General features: G+C 41.7%; 2 protein-coding genes across 7 annotated transcripts in view; one reads left to right on the top strand and one right to left on the bottom strand.

Annotated features, from left to right (window-relative positions):
* Nucleotides 1-3,344: 3,344 nt before the first annotated feature.
* LOC129779914 (uncharacterized) lies at nt 3,345-8,094 on the bottom strand. Its single transcript, XM_055787685.1, has 2 exons — nt 3,431-8,094; nt 3,345-3,377 (listed from the first exon to the last, which is right to left on the bottom strand). Exon 1 carries the CDS (start codon nt 7,968-7,970, stop codon nt 3,753-3,755), a length of 4,218 nt encoding a protein of 1,405 aa, XP_055643660.1. The 5' UTR covers nt 7,971-8,094; the 3' UTR covers nt 3,345-3,377; nt 3,431-3,752.
* A 10,418-nt stretch (nt 8,095-18,512) lies between these two features.
* LOC129780249 (transient receptor potential-gamma protein) overlaps nt 18,513-22,073 on the top strand; it is a 313,946-nt gene continuing 310,385 nt past the window's right edge. For all 6 annotated transcript variants that reach the window (XM_055788307.1, XM_055788306.1, XM_055788309.1 and 3 more), the window contains exon 1: nt 18,513-19,246. The gene's annotated coding sequence lies outside the window, so the exon portion shown is untranslated. The remainder of the gene's footprint in view (nt 19,247-22,073) is intronic.

Here is a 22,073-nt window from a genome sequence, read left to right as displayed (position 1 = left end):
TATTGTAGGTATTGCAAAATTGAGTGGACACCTTAAATTTCTCCGAACAAATAAGTCTTGTAAGTTTCTTTGCGAATTAGCATACTTTTTTCATCAGTGATTCGTGTCAACACTTAACTATTGCTTGGACAGTGTTGGTTTTTATTTTTTATTGATGTTTGCATTTTTTTATCAAAATGGCAAGTTAGGAAAAAGAAATAGATATTGTTACACGTACAATGATAATAAATATGAACTGTCGTGGAAATACATTGCAGGAAATAGCAGATATAGTCGGAAGAACTCACTTTACAGCAAATAAAATCATAAACAAGTGGAAATACGAAGGAACCATGGAAAATTTCCCGAGTAGAAGACACAAACGTATCCTGTTTTATGATGATGAACTAGTAATTATGCGAACATTGCGAAAGAACCCTATAACAAATATTCCTAAATTGACTACCGAAGTGACCGGCATCATTGGAAAACCTGTCAGCTCAGAAACTGTCCGGAGAGCAGCATACAGGAACAATCTGAGAGGTCGTATTGGCCGTGAAAATTATTTCATCTCAAAGGTGAATATGAAAAAAACGACTATAGTTTCCTAATGCATGTGTGAACAGACCTAAGAAGTTCTGGAACAAGGTCTTTTATACGGATAAGCCGAAAACCAATCTCTTTGAATCGGATGGAAGACAGATGGTGTGGAGAAAATCAGTATCGGTGGTTCAGCATTTGGTTCCCACAGTAAAACACGGCTGCGTTAGTCAGATGATGTATGGTACATTGGCGGCTTCTGGATCTGGAACCATGGAGTTTATCGATTCGGCGATGGACAAAATGGCTTCCTAAAACGTAACCTGCAGTCTCCCGTTCTGAAATTGGGTCTTCCTAGTGATTACTACTTTCAACAGAATAATGACCCGAAGCAAACTGACCTCATCGTGCGGGAATACCTGCTCTCTAATGTCCCAATCAACTCAAAACACCTTCGCAATCACCGGACTTCAACACTATTGAGTATCTATGGTGGGAAATAAAGAAATCTGAAGAATAAAAATCCAGGGAACAAAGCGGAAATCAAAATGACGATTACGGAAATCTGGAAGGCACTTCCGTCGACAGTGTTCAGAAATCTGGACACGGCGCTTGCAGAAAGTGCTGGACGCCAAAGGGGGACCATACCAGATACTAGGGGATTGATTTTTGTTATCTGTTAACATTTCTGAACTGATTATAATTTTCATTTTAAGAAAAACTTAAACTGTACACTCAATTTTGCCACGTCTTAGATGGCGATTCTTTGTTTGTATATGAAATATGAAGTAGAAATAGGACAATTTTAATTTTTTTTCTTATCACTGCAAGAGAGTAAAATGGACCAATTTTACGTTGAATATGAGTCGCATTTAATTATATACTTTTTAACCCCGAAAAACTCAGTAATACCGAAGCCGCATGAGGTGTATACATCATTTTGCGATAGACTGTATGTTGGCGATGTCAATCTCATCTCCAACTCAGCTCTGCACATTGAGGCAACTCAAACGTGATGAAATCGTTTAGTTTTCATCCGTCATAATAAACTGACAGTGATGCCATTCCTTTAACTACTGAAAGAAATCATATGAGGAGCAATTTAGGAAAAATGTTTTTCAAATAAACACAACTTTACATGAGATTTTTCTTGACATGAGAGAAATTAGGAAACAAAAGTACAGGTCGGAAACGATTATCCGGAGTATTGATTTCTTTTCACTCCGGATAATCGAATCATTAAAAAAACGAATTTTCTCTAGGTAAACGTAATATAATTATGATTTGCACTTATTTATTAAATGGTTTTATCTAGCTTGACCCGTTTGTATATTTATGACTTTGAAACTTTGTAGCTTTGTCTGTAGCGCTGTATCACATTAATATAAATTTAATCCCCTTCCTGTTGAACAATTGATCTGAAATTGTGAACACTGCGTATTCCATGATCTTGAAAATCCAAGATGGGAGCCGCTACAAAATGGCGGATTATGTTCAAATTTCCTCAAAATCCCATCAATATGGGTTTTCCCAAAACCCCATCAATATGGGTATCGAATGAAAGGGCTTGAACAGTAGAACACATTTATTTATGGAAAATGTAAATCAAAGATGGCGGCCGCTACAAAATGGCGGATTACAGATTTTTGATACCAATATTGAGGAGATTGCAAAAGATACATAGTCGACCATTTTGTGGCGGCCACCTCTTCGAATTTATGTTATTCATAATGTAGTGTATTCTTCAAGTCAATCCATTCAGTCATTTTTTAGCGACCAAATTGAATTTTTCATGATCATGAAATACGCAGTTTTATAATGAAAGTAGAACTAAAGGTATGTTCCAAATTTCAGATCAATCAGTGATCAGGAACGGGTTCAAATTTCAATTAATGTGGGACAATTTTGTTATTTTTGTTTATTTGGCAACTGTGGCCATCTTGGATTTGGATTTTTCAAGATCTACTGTGTAATCCCTTTCATTTGATATTCATATTGATGGGGTTCTGAAAAATACGTAATCCGCAATTTTGTAGCAGCCGTCATTTTGGATTTGCATTTTTCATAAATAACTGTGTTCTACTAGTCAAGTCATTTCATTTGATACCCATATTGATGGGGTTGTAAGAAAATACCTTGAATAAACCTTGAATAACCTATCAAACATTGTTCAAATTTAAGTAATGCATTTTAGTTTCCTTCAATATGATTTCATTTGGATACATTTTTTCGTACCATGTTCAAACATCTGAAAAAATCACCTGGCATCAATGACAGAAGTTCAACGAACGCAGAAATCGAAATGTCAACAGAAATTGAACGAAAAGGTTGCCGACACAAATCGCGCGCTACTCGACATGCTAGGTTGAATCGAAAAAGTTGGTCCGACCTAAGTTGCCAGTTGTCTAGTGTGTATGCTCCCATTTGATTACACATGCTCTCAACTTTTTTTTGACATAATCGTTAAGTGGCTTTCCAACTTAGGTTGCCTAGTGTGTAGATGGCCTAAAACAAAACTCTTTTCCTGAATGGGACTTTTATGCGGCTATCGATTTCCATTCTGACACCCAACTCCGTAGTGTCTAGTCACAGCTTGATGAGCATCAATTCCGTCGCATTTAACCGAACAAGTTTATCCTCCAACGAACAATGTGACTGTTGCCGAGAATCGGACCGGATAGGGAAATCTCAACACGTCTTTTAGCAGCCGTTACTGTTCAAGCAGCTTTAAAGCTGAAATATATTTTGAATATATTCATTTGTCTTGATACATGTTATATTTCTTACATTTTAGTTTGCGTTTTCCTGAATAAATCTATCCTTCCAACACAATCCAATCCTCGGGTTCAATATACAATCTGCGATAAATTCATTTTAAATTTCAATTCCTATTCCATATCATCATACATACTGTTACTTCGGCTTTTCACACCTATTTTAATACCTTTCTAATCTGCCTAATATTTCAATTTTCCCAAATTACCGCTATAAATCCTTCTACTCCTTTTATTCACTCTATTATCTTCACTTTTTCCATTTGTTTTTGTTCTTAATACACTGAGCTGTCAACTGACTGTTCCGTCTCACTCTCATTGAATGGCAGTTGCCAATTGTCTAGGGCTCCCGGAATTCACTAGTCCCTCCTGTCAGAACTGCCGTCTGTTGCACGGTGGGTTCGACAACATTCCCCCTTCCGTGTAGTTCCGGGATAGCCCAGATTCTTCCACCGTAACTCATTTTACGATATCCAGCAATGCTAGCTTCACTGCTGGTCGTGTTATTATTCCGTTCGCCGTTTTGACTTCAGCTTTGCGTACCTGACCGTCCTTCCCTTCTGTAACGTTGATGATTCTGCCTCTCATCCATCCATTCCGTTTGTTCTCATCGATCACTATAACAAGATCTCCTTTCTCCAATGCCTTCACTGGTTGGTACCACTTCGTACGCCTCGCCAATTCTGGTAGATACTCGCGGATCCATCTCCTCCAAAATTTATCGATTAGACCTTGTGCCAACTTCCAGCTGTCTCGAAGTGTCGCTACGCCTTCAGTTAAAGGTGTTGGTAGTTGATCAATACCACGGGTTCCGTAAAGCAGGAAATGATTCGGAGTGATTGCCTCAGCATCAGATGAATCCAACGCGACATATGTTAGAGGTCTGGAGTTGACCACTGCTTCAGCCTCCAGTGCAACTGTTTCCAGCACCTCATCGCTGGGATGGTGGGGATGATCGCTGATTGTGGCCATGGCCGTTTTGACCGAGCGTACCAAGCGCTCCCAGGCACCACCCATATGTGGTGCGGAGGGAGGATTGAACTGCCATTTCGTCCTAGCGTTGGTGAACGTCGCTGCACAATGTTCGTTGACCGCCCGAAGCTGACCCTTCAATAGGTTGTTCGCTCCGATAAAATTGGTGCCATTGTCGGAATAAAAGGTTTCTGGTGCTCCTCGGCGCGCTATAAATCGTCGGATAGCCATCACGCACGATTGAGTTGTGAGACTATGCACTATTTCCAAGTGAATCGCTCTTATGGAAAGGCAGGTGAATAATGCTACCCAGCGCTTGACAAGACTGCGACCTTGCTTCACCAAGATTGGCCCGAAGTAATCAACTCCTGAATGTGTAAATGGACGGACGAATGATGTTAGACGCACTGTTGGAAGCGGTGCCATGATCGGGGGCCGTGGGGCCGCCTTGTTGACTCGACACCATGGACATTCCTTGGAGACTCGTCTGATCAAGTTTCGTAGAGATGGTATACGAAAACGCTGTCGCATCTCATTGAGTACAGTTTCGTTATTCGCATGTAGAAAGCGGCAGTGGTAGCTGTTAACGAGGAGGGACGTTAGATGGTGATTGTTTGGAAGAATGATTGGATACTTAGCTTGGAACGGGGCGTTTGGTGCAGCCCCTATTCGGCTGTTCATTCTCATAACTCCTACATCGTCTATGTACGGTGTTAGCTGGTACAGTTGACTGCACTTGTACGGTTTCATTTGATTCGCCAAGGGGTTTTGCTGATTATAGTGCAGTGATGTATATTCATCCGCATAGCACTCTATTTGTACCTGACGCCAAAGCAGGTTTTCCGCTTCACGATACTCATCGCATGATATCCAAGGACGAAGCTGCTGCTTTTTGAGCCTTTTGATTGCTCTTAGTACGTACGCGGTGGAGCGTAGTAGTCGGTGCCACTTAGAGAAACGCTTCACCTCGATAAGTGGTTGGAACGTCGAATGATGGTGGGTATAAACAGCCCGGAGCTCTTCTGTAGCTGGAGGTATCTCTCCTTTGCTCACTGGCCAGCTTTCAACTGATTTACTCAGAAATAGTGGTCCCTGAAACCATCGCCCTTCTGGATCGAAGCTAGGACCAGATCCCCACTTGGTTGCTTCATCTGCCACGTTGTGCTTGGACTTCAGATGGTGCCATTCATCAACGGTGGTTAGACTTAGGATCTCCCCTACTCGAAATGCCACGAACGGGTGGTAACGTCGACTATCCGAACGCAGCCAGGCCAACACCGTTGCGGAATCAAGCCAGAGAAAGCGTTGACTGATGGGGAGACTTATGTGTTTGCAGATACTGTCTGCCAAACGACTACCTATCATCGCGGCCTGCAGCTCCAATCGTGGAATGGAAAGAGGCTTAAGCGGGGCCACCTTTGACTTCGCCGCTACAAGTGCACATCTTATTATGCCACCATCGACAATTCGTAGGTATGCTACGCATGCGTATGCTTCTTCACTAGCGTCGACGAACACATGCAGTTGAACGCTGTTGAGAGCTCCACTATTAGCACCTCTGAAGAAACACCTTGGAATCATTACTGCATCTAACTCTAAAATGAGTTGACTCCACCTAGACCATTTCTCCCATAGATGCTCGGTAATTTGTTCATCCCAGTCTGTACCCGATCTCCAAATGTCTTGCATAAGAATTTTCCCTTGTGCCACGAAATGTGCTATCAGTCCAAGGGGATCAAACAGCGACATCACTGTTCGTAGCACCTGACGTTTCGTCGGAATTGTTCGATCTACAATCAACTTCAAAATTTCCGGCTTTAAAGAAGGTTCAAAGGTGAAATCGTCAGAGTCAGGTCTCCACACCATGCCAAGAACTCGCTCCTTTTCTCCCAACGGATCCAGATTCAACGACTTATTTGCAGGACAATCCTTCACTCCCACTCGCTGCATAACTTCATCTGAGTTGCTGACGAAATTGCGGATCTCAAATCCACCTCGAGCATGGACCAACTTAACATCGTTCCACAACTGTACCGCGTCATCTTCAGTTTCTACACTATCCAGGTAGTCATCAACATAGTGGCTGTAAATAATGGCGTGCGCTGCTCTCGGGTATTTTGATGCGTGTTCCTCGGCGTTTTTGTTCTTGACGAACTGCGCCGAGCTAGGCGAACAGGTGGCGCCGAACGTTGCCACATCCATGACGAATATCTGTGGAAGCATATCAGGGGAAAATCTCCACAAGAACCGTTGCGCCTGTTTGTCGAGGTCTCGAATGCGTATCTGGTGGAACATTTCTCGTATGTCTCCACAGATAGCAATGTTCCTCTGTCTAAAACGGAGTAGTACGCCAAAGAGCGCCGTTAGCAGGTCTGGACCTCTGAGCAACATGTCGTTAAAACAAACGCCTTTAGAACACGCTGCTGCATCCCAGATCAGACGAATCTTGCCGGGTTTTTTGGGATTTTGTACGACCCCTAAGGGTAAATACCAAACTCGGCTCGAGTCGGTTGAATCCAATTCATTCTTGGTTATTCGATGAGCGTATCCTTTCTCCTCATATGACACGATCTGCTCGTGAACTTTTTGCCTTAGCGCAGGATCTTTCTCCAGTCGTTTCTCGAGTGCGATCAATCTCCTCTCTGCCATCTTGAAACTATCCGGGAAGCTTACATCGTCGTGCTTCCAAACAAGACCCGTCTCGAAGCCAAGCCCTACTCGTCGTGTGGTATTCTCCATAATCTCCCTGGCACGTTTGTCAACTTCTGCTTCAGGTTTAACCGTGATTATAGCTTCCTCAATGCCAAAGAATTTCTTCATCTGTTGGTGCAATTCACGATTCCCCATATCTTGCTCGGAATGATGATGCAGGCGTTCTAAGGATTGACCCACACCAGAACTTCTACCAAAGATGCACCAGCCCAGTCTTGTTTTTGCTGCCACTGGATCGTCACCTCTGCCTTCACGAATTTTTAAAGTGGAGAGTAGTCGTGCATGTTCCAGTCCAACTATAATACCCGGAATTGCTTCCGAATAACTCCGCACCGGCAGACCCTTGAGGTGTGGATACGCTTCCGTTAATGCATCATACTGTAGCGTTTGTTTTGGTAGGTTGAGTCTCTTAACTGTGCGTACGTTGTTCATTTGGAAACGATTCTTCCCACCTTCTCCGGTGATGACGATTGAAACACGCTTCGAATCTTTTTCCTCCCGACTAACATTGCCTGTCCAATTGAGCCAGAGTGATTCAGTTGCACCTTCTAACCCAAGTTTGGCAGCTATTCCCGCTTCCATTAGTGTAGATGAAGAACCGTCATCTAGAAACGCAAACGTGTGGACGCGCTTTTCCCCTGCTTCGATTGTCACCGGCAAATATCGAAAAAGAGTACATGGTAATACTTGATGATAATGGTTGTGTACTACGTTCCCGTTCCCGCTGGCAGCTGAACTGGCTCTAAACTGACTGTTCGTCATTACAGTTGTGCGAGAATGCAGCAACTCGTGGTGACGAAGTCGACATCCGTCCACTCCACATTCTCTTCCGGATCGACATGGCCACTTCCGATGGGGAATTAAGCAGATCCTGCACAATCCTTTCTGACGCATCGCCGTCCATCTGGCATCTATATCCAACGCTTTGAACGGTCCACACGATAGAATCTCGTGATTTGGGTTGGAACAGTACGCACAGGTCTTCTTAGACATTTCTTCGATTGGATTTGATTCCGGAATTTCCTCTACATCAGGTGAGCTTTGTGTATGTACAAAAAGCTTCGACTTGGTGTGGTTCTGTTTGGTTGACTTCAACGAAAGCGTTGCTAGATCTGGTAGTGTCACATCGGAAGCTATGTTCACTAAGTCGGACATAAACCCTCCAAACGTGGCCAAGTTGACGTTCGGACAAGCTCTCTTGTAGGCAGACCACTGCATCTTCCAAATGGCTGGCAGCTTCTCAACCAGCTCGTGTAGCAACATAGGATTACAAAGGTGGTCGTGAAGCTGCGCAAGCTTCATATGGTCCACAAGATTCTGTACTGCCAACCCAAATTCAATCACCGTCCTGAGGTTATCGACCTTTGGTGCTGCAACCTCCCGTAACTTATTGAGTAAGGAGAAGATTAGTACTTCTGGTCTCCCGTATATTTTTCGCAGAGTTTCAACCACGTATGGTACCGACTCAGGTAAGAGGAGACGACTTTTAACCGCAAGTAACGCAGGACCGTCCAAACATCGCTGAAGTCTGGACAAATTCTCCGCATCGGAATAACCACATGCCTCCGTGGTGTTGCAGAAGGCGCTATAAAACATCGGCCACTCTTCTGGATCTCCTGTGAACTTCGGTAGATCTCTATACATCACTTGGCGAGCTGCGAGTTGAATTGCTGACGGACCGAGGTTTCCCTGTTGAGTAGTTGCCATCATTGGGAAACCTTGCGAAACGGGCTGGACTCCTGAACCTGCAGATGTGTAAATTCCTCCTTGAAAGGCTCCTTGACGCGCAAAATTTGGAGGCATCCAAGACCCTGCAATGCTTGAGATGGATGGTAAACTCACGACTGGTGGTGGTGGTATAGCAGCAGAGGGTAACGACGAAAATACGGATGGCGGAAGGGTGGTGGTGGTAGCTGGCAGTGGTGGATGAACCAATAAAGGAACCGTAACAGTGGATGGTGGAGCAGTAAAGAAACCGGATGAAGTAGCCATCGTTCCCGGGAGCCTATAATCGCTCGTTCCGCAGCCATTTATTAGTGGATTCCCTTGCATCACATACGAACTAGTTGGAATGAACTGAGGAACTGTAATTGCCGTTGAATAATTTATTGGAACAGTGGAGGAAATGTTCGACACCGGTGTTTGCTGCAGCGATTCAATTGGACCAAGTCGACTTCGAGAGAACTGAGGGGTAGAAGTAGAATTCGGCGGCACTTGTCCAGTTTCTTGTACGCCTTCTTGACGGGATACACCAACCGGCAACATGACACTAAACGGGGGTCTATGGTCGTTGCTTGCACGGAAGCATTGATTTGCGAGAACGACGCTGGAATCGCTGCATGCTGGACGCTCGTCTGGTCATGAAGTGGGGGAACCTGTGTGGAGGGATTGTTCCCATCCTGTTCCCTACTCAACCACTCCTGTACTTTCTCACGGCTCCTCCTGCTGCTTGCATTACTATTCCTACTAGTGCCGGCATCGCCTAGTCTCGCCCTTAGTAGACCGAACTTATCGTTTAAATATTTCCGCTCTTCTTCCATTCGCTTCAGGCGGGCTTTCTCTTCTTCTTCGATGTTTCTTTTCCTTGCTGCTTCTGCTTCATCCAGATGTTTCAAATGTAATCTTCTTTCCTCTTCTAATTGCGTTAGACTTAGCTGAATCTCTTGTTGTGATCGGTGGGAGGTATTACTACGACGAGACGAGCGAGATTTATGGCTCGATACCTCGGACACTTCTATAACCTTGCAGTTATCGCATTTCCAGCTGCGCTCAGCATCCCCGATAGAATCCGTCACTCCGACACAGTCAAAATGGGCCCACATGCCACAGCAATCACATCCTACCATATTGTTGGCTGAATCAGACCGATTGCACCTACCGCAGTTGTGATTATTGTTCGGATCAGCGTTAGATTCCATCTTCTCGCGTTGCAGTCAAATAAAATCTTTAAAGAATGTTGCCGAGAATCGGACCGGATAGGGAAATCTCAACACGTCTTTTAGCAGCCGTTACTGTTCAAGCAGCTTTAAAGCTGAAATATATTTTGAATATATTCATTTGTCTTGATACATGTTATATTTCTTACATTTTAGTTTGCGTTTTCCTGAATAAATCTATCCTTCCAACACAATCCAATCCTCGGGTTCAATATACAATCTGCGATAAATTCATTTTAAATTTCAATTCCTATTCCATATCATCATACATACTGTTACTTCGGCTTTTCACACCTATTTTAATACCTTTCTAATCTGCCTAATATTTCAATTTTCCCAAATTACCGCTATAAATCCTTCTACTCCTTTTATTCACTCTATTATCTTCACTTTTTCCATTTGTTTTTGTTCTTAATACACTGAGCTGTCAACTGACTGTTCCGTCTCACTCTCATTGAATGGCAGTTGCCAATTGTCTAGGGCTCCCGGAATTCACTAGTCCCTCCTGTCAGAACTGCCGTCTGTTGCACGGTGGGTTCGACAACAGTGACACCGAATTTGTCAACAACGTTTCACAATCCCCATTCGGTGGACATCATCCATCACTCCAGAATACGTCAACACAAAACTCGCTCGAAATAGCAAAAACACTCAACTGTCTGTCCGCTTATTCCACTATTTTGTGCGCTTCCTGTACCGAAATGCGTGGGCGAAGTGCAGTCAATCGTTCTCTACAACATGGTCCAGAGCAAGCGGGTTGAGAAGGCCAGTTACGGAAGGCTTTCAGCAGCCGGAAGGCCTATTAAACTATAGTTTTCATTTACCCCGCAAAATAATGCAAATAAATCATGCATTGCCAGCTATCGTCAGGCTTTGAGCGATTTGATGATTTCAGTATTGCGACTTGCAAAAACCGCGATTTTGTTAGAATTGCTTTCAAGTTAAATTGTGAAGAAGCCTTTCCTCGAAATTGATAGGATGCAAAAAAAAAACACACATCACAGATCCATAAAATTTCTCAAAACATGAAACAAACAAAGCAAAATGCTATTAAAACATTCAAACAAATGCCTCATTTTGAGGTAATCATTTCGTACGCGAAAATAAATCCACGAGTCATGGCGAGGGATAATTCAAAGGAAACATGAAAAAGGATTTTAATTGTTTTTTTTTGTAACCGAATTTATAAACTGGCTGAGGAAAAAGGACGAAATAAAACGCAAAAGTCACTTGTCACTTGAATTACTTTTTTCGGTCTGATAACGATGGCGCGCTTTCATTTGCCAAAGTCACGGTGCCGGGGCTGAACAAAAAAAAATAACAAAGGATGACATCTGTTTCGCCGGAAGAGGAAATTAGTCAACCATTGCAACACTTTTATTTACGGTGAGCTGGGATCAATCTTGTTACAAATTGACTGCGAACGGGTGTCGGTCGGGGCGATACTTACGTGTATGCAAATGGGAAACGGTTCCGAGTGGATTATATCGCACATGTTTGTGTTGGACATTTAGCACATGTTATCGAGGGAGTCGAAACAGCTGATAGAATATTAATTAATTTGTTAGATTCCTAGTAGAGACAAATTCAGAACATCATACATAATGATATATCATGTTGGTTAGCTTTACGTTGTTCAACGCAATGTGTCGGGAAAATTTAAATTCGTAAACAGTCTTCCTCCGTTGATAGCAAAACGAAGTCGGAGCATGCAAAAATGTGAAGGATAAAAATGCTATTATAGTTTTATGCACGGACTTTGCTTCTTGGTCTGAAAAATGATGAAAATCGAGCATGCAATAAAGTTGAAAATCACGTTTTTCTGACGCTGCTAGAATGCTCAGCCACTTTCAATACTATAAAGTAATTCGATTAAGAGACAACTACGTTTTTCGCTGCATTTAAGCATCGAACTTTAACACGCGCTAGTATAAAATATTGGGCTTGCCCGAAAAGTAATAACCGAGTTCACACATACATGGAATTAATGGTGTATGTGAATGTCTTATGTCAATGTTATGATTTGTTTTTCTCGGACATTTGTTAGCTGTCACATTTAGTTTTCTTTAGAAGCAAATTGCACGAGTTTTTGTTGAAGATCGTTAGTTTGGCGTCGGTTTTAGTATTTATGCATGTATGAGTCCGAAAACGAGCATTTTCGTCATATTTTGCTTTTTCATTTCCGTAAACGAAAAAAAAATAGGTGAGTTATATCTATGATATAACCGCAAAGTTGACGTGGGACTAGCTTAGCTTAGCAATCATTTGTTTGTATTGATTAAATTTTTGATTGAATGAAACAATTCAAGCTAAATAAAACCGTTTATTTAAGTAATTTACTATTTCGTGATTGCGGCCATCTTGGATTTGGATTTTTCATGATCTGCTGTGATTTACTATTAAAGCCCTTTCATTTGATATCTATATTAATCGGGATTTGAGAAAATATGTAGCCCGCCATTTGGTACTGGCAGCCATATTGGATTTGCATTTTCATAAATAACTGTGTTCTACTAGTCAAACCCTTTCATTCGTTACCCATATTAATGGGGTTTTTCATAAATAACCGTATTCTACTAGTTAAGCCCTTTTTTTTTGATACCCATAATAAAGGGTGTGTCACATCAAATTGCATCACGGAAAAAAACGCTGTAGAAATTCGCCCAGTAGAGCGATCCTTTTGAAAATTTTAGACAGTAAAATAAAAACTATTAAACAACTTTTGGCATTTTTTTTTATTCATACTTCGAGCCCAAGCCCGTATGCTCGCACCTTCCTCTTTACCCCGTCCATAAGGTTCTGTACAACGTCAGGTTGTAGTTTTTTTTGAACAGAAATCTATTTTCTCTTGAAGTCCGCCTCCGATTTGACAACTTTTGGGTTCTTCCGGAGGGCCTGCTTCATAATCGCCCAATATTTCTCTATTGGGCGAAGCTCCGGCGCGTTGGGCGGGTTCATTTCCTTTGGCATGAAGGTGACCCCGTTGGCTTCGTACCACTCCAACACGTCCTTTGAATAGTGACACGAAGCGAGATCCGGCCAGAAGATGGTCGGGCCCTCGTGCTGCTTCAATAGTGGTAGTAAGCGCTTCTGTAGGCACTCCTTAAGGTAAACCTGCCCGTTTACCGTGCTGGTCATCACGAAGGGGGCGCTCCGCTTTCCGCAAGAGCAGATCGCTTGCCACACCATGTACTTTTTGGCAAACTTGGATAGTTTCTGCTTGCGAATCTCCTCCGGAACGCTGAATTTGTCCTCTGCGGAGAAGAACAACAGGCCCGGCAGCTGACGAAAGTCCGCTTTGACGTAGGTTTCGTCGTCCATTACCAGGCAATGCGGCTTCGTCAGCATTTCGGTGTACAGCTTCCGGACTCGCGTCTTCCCCACCATGTTTTGCCTTTCGTCGTGGTTAGGAGCCTTCTGAACCTTGTATGTACGCAGGCCCTTCCGCTGCTTGGTCCGCTGGACGAATGAACTTGACAAATTCAGCTTATTGGCGACATCCCGGACCGAACTTCTCGGATCACGTCTAAACTGCTTAACTACGCGCTTGTGATCTTTTTCACTGACGGAGCATCCATCTTTGCCGTCCTTCACCTTCCGGTCGATGGTTAGGTTCTCGAAGTATCGTTTTAGTACTCTGCTGACCGTGGATTGTACGATTCCCAGCATCTTACCGATGTCCCGATTTCGTTCGACGACATTTTTCCAAATTTACGAAAAATTGACAGTGAAGCATGACCAACGTGATCTATACACTCTTATCTGATTATAAGCGAAAGCTGAAGATATAATTCCTAAAAATTCAATTTCTACAGCGTTTTTTCCGTGATGCAATTTGATGTGACACACCCTTTAATAGGGTTTTGAGAAAATATGTAGTCCGCCATTTTGTAGTGGCAGCCATATTGGATTTGCATATTTCATGAAAAACTGTGTTCTACTAGTCAAGCATTTGATACCCATATTAACGGGGTTTTGACATAATATGCGATGCGCCATTTTGTAGTGGCAGCCATCTTGGGTTTATATTTTTCATAAATAAATGTGTTCTACCAGTCAAGCCCTTTCATTTGATACCCATATTAATGAGGTTTTGAGAAAATATGTAGTCCGCCATTTTGTAGTGGCAGCCATTTTGGATTTGAATTTTTCATAAATAACCGTATTTTACTAGTCAAACCCTTTAATTTGATACCCATATTAATGATGTTTTCAGAATTTTTTTTTGTAGTGGCCGCCATCTTGAATTTTCAAGATCATGAAATACGCAGTTTTATAATGACTACAGAGATAAAGGTGTGTTTCAAATTTCAGATCAATCGGTCAGCGGAAAAGGGGTCAAACTTCTATTAATGAGGGTCAGCGCTACAGACAAACACGTTACACGTTACACGTTACAAACATACAAACATACAAACAGATTACAGGGCAAGCTAAATAAAACCGTTTCAAAAATGACACAATTAATACTAAGTTGAGAAGGTGAACGTTAGAAACGTAAGGGTCATTAAAGAGGAAGATGGAGAGCGTCGATTATTTTTTCTTCTTCGAATCACAATTTCTCGCGTCGCTGTACAGTCGCTTACCGTAATTCCAGCAATGTTTTCAACAGCATGGGCATTGGATCTGCACACGTGCTCTCCAGTCGGCGTTTTATCAGAATTGACGACAATAGCGCGATTGTCGCCTTGCAACCCTAGCATGTGTGGTTCGAAGAATTTCAATAATTTATTGTGCTCGAATAATTCTGAATAGAAAGACTTCCGACTCGCCGGCGATGCACCTGGTTCAAGGCGAATTGAGGTTATTTGCGCATGTAAATGTGTATTTTTAAAGCCAAATTTGAGGGAAAAAAAAGGCAAACAAATATTTGGAAGAACAATTCTCTATAGGGCTACCCTTATCGGCATTAAATAACGGGTGTTGAATAACAAATGAGAATTTTTTCAATATCTTTCAGTAACTCAAATAAAGAGCGTAAAATTTTAATTTTCCGAGAAAATTGCTCTTTTGGCTCCCTAGAAACAGTAGGCGTGTTTGGTTTTTTTTTATCAATCCGTTTATTTTTACAGGCTCAGTTACATAAGTTTAAAGGAGCCAAACTCTTAACTATATTTCAACTAGCATATATCAACATGTTGTTTCCTTAATTCTATGGTTAATGAAATAGGAAACCGATTACTCGCGGTCGACTCGAGTTTAGAAGGGTGACATATTTTCATTAGGAAAAGGATGGGATGTAAGGAGATGTGTGTTTACACTCGCACTCACATTCACATTCACATTCTCATTCACACTGACACTTCACACTCAATTCTTAAAACTATCCTTACATCTAATATGTATTTACAATTTAACAATTTAACTTAGTAGGAAGGGAATCGATAGCTCGCGAAGGACGAAAAGGAGGTGAAAAGGATGTAAGAACAATCACACTCGAAGATCGATAGCTTTAAGGAAAACATATATTTGGGACATGTAATCAAGGTCCAACCGAGCCAACACATCTCTCACCGGTACATTGGACTGCTTTCCTCCAGCCCGAAGGGTGTTTTCTAAATTCGATCTGGCGACAAGATAGAACTCGCACGACCAAACAACGTGGTCGATGTCGTGGTAACCATGGCCACAACCGCAGAGATTGCTGTCGGCAAGATTAAAACGAAAAAGCAGCGCGTCTAACGAACAGTGATTGGACAAGAGTCGGGAGAAGGGCGAATAAAGTCCCGACTCAAGTCCAGACTTTTGAACCACGGATTGAGGCTAACCTTAGGGATAATTGAGTGGAGCCACCGGCCCAATTCATCTTCGTTCCATTTGCGTTGCCAGTTAACTATGGTATTTTTGCGGACTAAAGAATAAAATTCATTGAAGGCGATTTGACGCTGATAAATATCGCCTTCAATTGCACCTACCTTTGCTAATGAGTCAGCACTCTCATCACCCGGAATTGAGCAATGTGAAGGGACCCAGACAAAGGTAATGACATAACAGCGTCTGGTTAAAGCACTCAAAATTTCTCGTATTCTCTCAAGGAAGTACGGCGAGTGCTTTTCCGGCCTCACTGAACGGATAGCTTCGACAGAGCTAAGACTATCCGTTACAATGTAATAATGTTCAACAGGTCGTGAGGCGACGCTGTCCAGCGCCCAGTGTATTGCTGCCAATTCAGCAATATACACTGAGCAAGGATACTGAAGACTGTGTGAGGTGCTAAAAAATTTGTTGAACACTCCAAATCCTGTGGACTCATTCATAGAGGACCCATCAGTAAAGTACATATTATCACAATTGACACGCCCATACTTTGCTTCGAAAATCGTAGGAACGATCCCCGATCGATGATAATCTGGAATTCCATGGATATCCTGCTTCATGGACAGATCAAAATGCACAGAGGAATTGATGTAGTCAGGAAAACAAACACGGTTGGGAATATACGAAGAAGGATCAACCTGCATGGAGACGAATTCATGATATGAGCTCATGAATCCAGAATGAAAATTTAGCTCGATCAGCTGCTCATGTGTTTGGTTTTGCTAGTTTGAATTTAGTCAAAGTAAAGATGGCGTCGAAACAGCACGTGCTCCGCGAACGCATTGTACGGTTCTACGAAACGCATTTCCAGCAAGGAAAAAAGTTCACGGTGGCACATTCTAAGGAAGAAAATGTACCTGTCAGTAGGGTATATCGTATCCTGGGCTCCCTGAACGTAGAGCGGAAGGTCGGAAGTGGTCGTCCGGTGACGATTATGACGAAGCAGACGAAGACATCGTTAAAGAAGCTGTTTGACAACAAGGACGCAACCAGCCTGCGTGACGCCGGTCGGAAATATGGCTGCTCCCACGTGTTGATCCATCGGACCCTCAAGATGGAAGGAATCGTCTGCAGGAAGAAGACGAGGTCGCCGGAGTGCACGGAGGAGCAGATTGAGACGGTTAAATCACAGTGTCGGTGGATGACCAAAAAATTCCGCGGGACGTCTTTCGTTCTGGACGACGAAAGCTATTTTCCGCTGTCCAAAACGCATATTCCAGGAAATGATAATTACTACTCCAGCGACAAGTCACAAGACACCGCCTGAAGTGAAATACAAGTTCAAGCACAAGTTTGAAAAAAAAGGTTATGTTGTACATCGCCATTTCCGACCGGAGCATTTCAAAGCCTTGGTTTAAGCCGAGCGGTCTGGCAATCAACCAACAAATCTATCGAGAAGAGTGCCTCGATAAAATCCTGCTGCCGTTCCTGAACGAGCATCACGCGAATGGGAAGTACGTTTTCTGGCCGGGCAAGGCATCTTCCCATTACGCCAAGAAGACGCTGGCGTATCTTGAGGAGAAAAAGATACCGTTCGTGCCGAAAGATCGTAACCCAACAAACTTGCCCCAGTGCCGCCCAATAGAGGATTGTTTTGGCTCATTCAGTGCCCTAGTGTATAAAAACAATTGGAGGGCCAAGAACACGAAGCAACTGACTACAAGAATCCGGAATTATATCCGGAAAATGGACGTAAGTGCCGTACAACGTTCTTGTGAGAGCATCACGACAAAGTTGCGTCGAACAGCAGACCATGGTCCTTACTCAAACATTCACTGACATTTTTTTGAAGAAAATACATTATGTAATTAATAAAAAATACTGAAATCGATGAAAAAAAAAATTTTTTTATATGTCATTAAAAAAATTCTCATTTTTTATTTAACACCCGTTACACGCAAATCGGAATCCTAGTGGTATCATATATAGTTTTCAACCCATTCTCATGCCTACCAGTTTTTTTGTGTATAATTTCGTTAGAATCCGTCGAGCCGCTTCGGAGGAGTTCGATCACAAATATCGTGACACGAGATTTTTATGTATATAGATTGTTTTTAATTATAATATCACATCCAATAACATATTTTTTATCTTAAAACTAATTCGTTTGTGTGGATAAATCATTGAAAAACGACCAGAAGTCGGTTGAATCGGGAGAGAGCGAATTATTCCTTACGAATACTGAATAACTGGTTTTAGGATGATTTAAAAATTGGATTGCCCCGAAAGATCTGGACAAATAATCTTAAAATCGCTGAAATGTTTATCTAACTAATAAATCATTACTGGTTATTTGATTGTTGGGTACTGACTGTAAATTCCCTTCTTTATAGCATTAATGTCGTGGAAACCGATTTGGCTTGAATAAGTGTTTATTCGAGATCACACGATACGAATGCTCTTACCAACCCTACTGCTGTTATTGGAAAAACAACTAGAGCACAAACGCGTCTCGTTTTGGAGACTGATAAATTCCCTCCTATCCGTCACCCACCAATTACGCAGGCGTCACTTCGCGTTCGCCAAATCTCAGCTGATATCACGACACTTAGAACCGATTCCGAGTGTCCTTTCGTTCGTTCGTGTCGCGCCCAAAGAAACCACGTGTCGCTGGTTCGTTGCGCTCGAACAACTCGTCCACGTGTTAGTGAGTTCCCTGGATACGTGCAAGCGTTTGGAAAACGACCAGGGGGCCTCTCGATGCTGTCGAACCTGGATGGAACGTCGGCGGCGGAGCTTATTTTTCCAGCAGCTCGGTTTTCGCTTCAGTCTCCGGGCACTTACGAACGAGAACGGACGTGAAAAGTGGAAAACTCTCCTCTTCGAGTGAAGGGGATCATTGTGTGTAGTCTGGACTGGACTGGGACTCATTATACCAGGAGGAAAACTAAGCTGTTTATTCCACTGGGGGGGCAGCGGTGGATGCTGCCAAATGCTGTGGGGTGGCGGAGGTTTTTCTAGTTCTCGTGCATTAATTGGCTTGGATATCATACCTATTGTCTGGGAATAGCAGTGATCAGAGGGAAATTGGTTTGCGTCTAAGTTGGAAGGGCGCGATTTTTGCCAATTCGGTAAACTTTCTTCCGCTGTCAGCCTGTGTTGTGTAATTGGTGGAGCGATGGAGCCGCATGGTGGGTTTCGAGTTGGATGAGCGAAGGAAGAGCAGATCTTGTAGATAAATTATTGTACGAGGAGGAATACGGTAGTGGTGGTGGTGGCGGTTGCCAGGAAGTGGCGTGTGGCGTGCAGAACGAAGAAGAACGTGAGTGGTTTTAACTTCGCTCTTTCACTAAGTATTTCCACTGTTGGCCGGGAGCTAAATGTACATGAATTAAAGTGCTTAGTGCTGGTGGCGGAAAAATTCTGCGAAGATTACTCACTTGTGCAAAAAGAGGGTACACACGCTGGAAGAGCTTTTCAGAAGCAAATTAGTGATGAGCCAACATCATAAAACGTGAAACGTGAAATTATACGCTCATTTATTACATCGCATCAGTGTTTTCCTCGCAGTTCAAGGTATTGTTTTTCTTCTTCTCCGTAACAACAGCAGCAGATTTATCCGCGAGTGGAAAATGCATTTTATGGCGAGTGGCAATCAAAGGTCGTTGCTACAACATTTGTTTTACGATGTATCCATTTTATTGATACTTTATGGAAGGATTCCTCCATATATTGCCCGGGAAAAGATTGGGTCTTTTAATGTGTTTAGATTTGATTGGTTTTATATGGTGATTGCGGTAGATAGGCCAATATTTTATTCACAGTTATTAATAACGGACGAATGAATATTCTTTTTTTTTGTGTAAACTAAAGCAGATGACCTTCAGAACACAAGAATGCAATCCAGCAGTTTATGGAGATCTGTTTTCTGTTTGTTTCACGGCATATTGTGTGAGGTTGCAAGGATTGTCTATCCATATTTGTGAATGTGAACCAGATAATGAACAACCCGATGCATGATTCAGCGTAAACACGCGGAGACGCGGTCTAGCAAGACAAAAAAAATAGAGTCGATGCCTCGTTCTTCATGGTGGGCCACCATAATTGTGAAGCATGCTGGCGCCAGGGCAGTAAATATGAATATTCAACTTCTCGGAAGCCACATTCGGCGAAATTAAGATTCGTCTGACCATAATTATGTTACAGTTTTGGCAATCTGCGTTGCAAAATATTTATGTTGCTCATATACGAGTGGTTACCGAGACAGAATAGTCAATGATAAACGACTTTCGTGGTTTTATCGCGAGTGAAAACAATGAAACTTTTTTCTAGTAACATATTTTCCATTTTTATCAATATGCAATATGTTTCTTGGATAGCAGATTTCTCTCCCTATTGTTCACAGATGTTTTCTTCGTGACATATGTATGGATTGATTATTTATTCACAAACTTACTTTTTTTGAAAATTCAGAACTTTTGAACCGATTTAGATGATCGACGTATCAAATTGAAGCTAGCCTTAATATGAAACTTGCTAATAAAACGGATTTTGTTTTCGTTATTATTCATTGCAGTCGTTTTTTATTGTTTTCATGGTTTTGGATTAGAGAGCGCTATATTTTTTTTATATTTTTTCTTAAACCTGAGGATTTTTTACATAACATATTTCGATATCAGAGATGTAATTTTTTTCGTTTTTGAGATATGAGAAATGACCAAAAAATGTTCTACCCTTTCATTCTGGTACATCATTTGTATAATATATATGCCATAGCAATATAAGGGCAATAAGGGAGAGCAAAACAAGAGACAAGTTGCAAATAAGCACGCAGTAAACCTTTTCGCATGATTTGTCACTTACACGGCCCCGACTGAAAAGGGTATAGGTTCACATTTATCGTTTTTTCTTACTCTTAGAAAACACTTTCCATGCATACTTCTAAGATCAAACTTCATTTTTATAATTTGGTGTAGTATGATCACGCATCTATGCAACCGTACCGGTGGCTATGTGGATAACGTAGTCGTGTAAAACGGCCTTGGTTCGATCCCTGCAAGCTGATGTACACTCTGAGAGTAGAAGTGGTCTGCTCCCATACTCACAAACAATTGAAAACTGTGCTTTTTATTTGCTCTTTTCACCTTTTAGCACACGAAAAAGCTTTTTTTTCTGCCGAAGATGGTGTTTTCTGCCAACGCTAGTTTGGGTGTAGGTTGCAAACAGTTGCATTGCGATAATTAGGTTTGCCAATCCAAATCTTATCGAAAAATTGGTGTGAAAGTTATTAGTAAACGATATGATTTTTATTTTCATACGTTAATTTACAGCTGCTTCGGGGCATTTCAAAACAATGCCCCGCTAATTTCATAAAACCGGAATATCTGACGAATTCGAGAAACAATAACTAAATTAAGTTCGAGGAACAACATTACCTTGTATAATGTGTATGTACGAATACTCGTAGAATTATTGATGAAGGAGTGTAATATTACTCAAAAAAAACGAATAATGAGATTGTATTAGCTTTTACTCGAAGAAGTATCAAATTCAATGCTGAAACTATAGCGAGTAGGGGAACTTTGGGTAAGACGCACCGTGTCGGTAAAACGCACCACCATAAAAAATCATGCAAAACGCAGTAATTGACAGAATTTTTCTGTGCTTATAACTTCCTTTTTTCATTATAAATACAATCAAATGTATTTTAGCACCAAAAACCACGTCTATCTTTATAAAATAATGATATATCAAAAACTGCATGATTTCATGCAACTTTGACCGCTTCTGTCATAAGACTTTTGAAGCATTAAGAAACTTATTTCAATTTTGCAAACTCCAATACATTTTTAAATGTTACCAGAGCTATCAATTGAGTTTGAATAAAAAAATGTTAAAAAATCATTTCTTATATCAAAATGCAATTTTATAATCCATCTCATAATGGGGCACATCGCTCCAGTATGGAAATTAATAAAGAGAGTTAGTTAGTTCCAGTGTTACCAATTCACTCAGATATTTTCTGCAATTGTTTTATACCCAGATGGTTCAGATGGTTTCTAAAATCATTTTCAAATATCTTTTCTTGTATTATGTGATAATAACCAGAACGAAGAAAATCATTCCAATGTTTCTGACTACTAAAATCCATCCATGATTAAGAATAATGCAAACCTTAGAATCAGAATAAAAACTCATAAATACGAAGGCCAAAAGTCTGGCAGCACATTTGTGAATAGCGGCACGTAGCAATATATTTATGAACAGCGGCACATATTGATACGCTTGTAAACAAATATATTGGATTCAAAGTTCTTTAGCGTTTTCGGCGTTTGATAACAAAAATGTCTCGAAAATTCGAGATCATATGATGCTTATAACTGGTAGAAACGTTACGGAAACG

The sequence above is a fragment of the Toxorhynchites rutilus genome, chromosome 3, assembly GCF_029784135.1.
Source record: "Toxorhynchites rutilus septentrionalis strain SRP chromosome 3, ASM2978413v1, whole genome shotgun sequence".
NCBI classification, from domain to species: Eukaryota; Metazoa; Arthropoda; class Insecta; order Diptera; family Culicidae; genus Toxorhynchites; species Toxorhynchites rutilus.
Note: the sequence above shows the minus strand (reverse complement) of the source record. Positions and strands in the feature narration are given on the sequence as shown.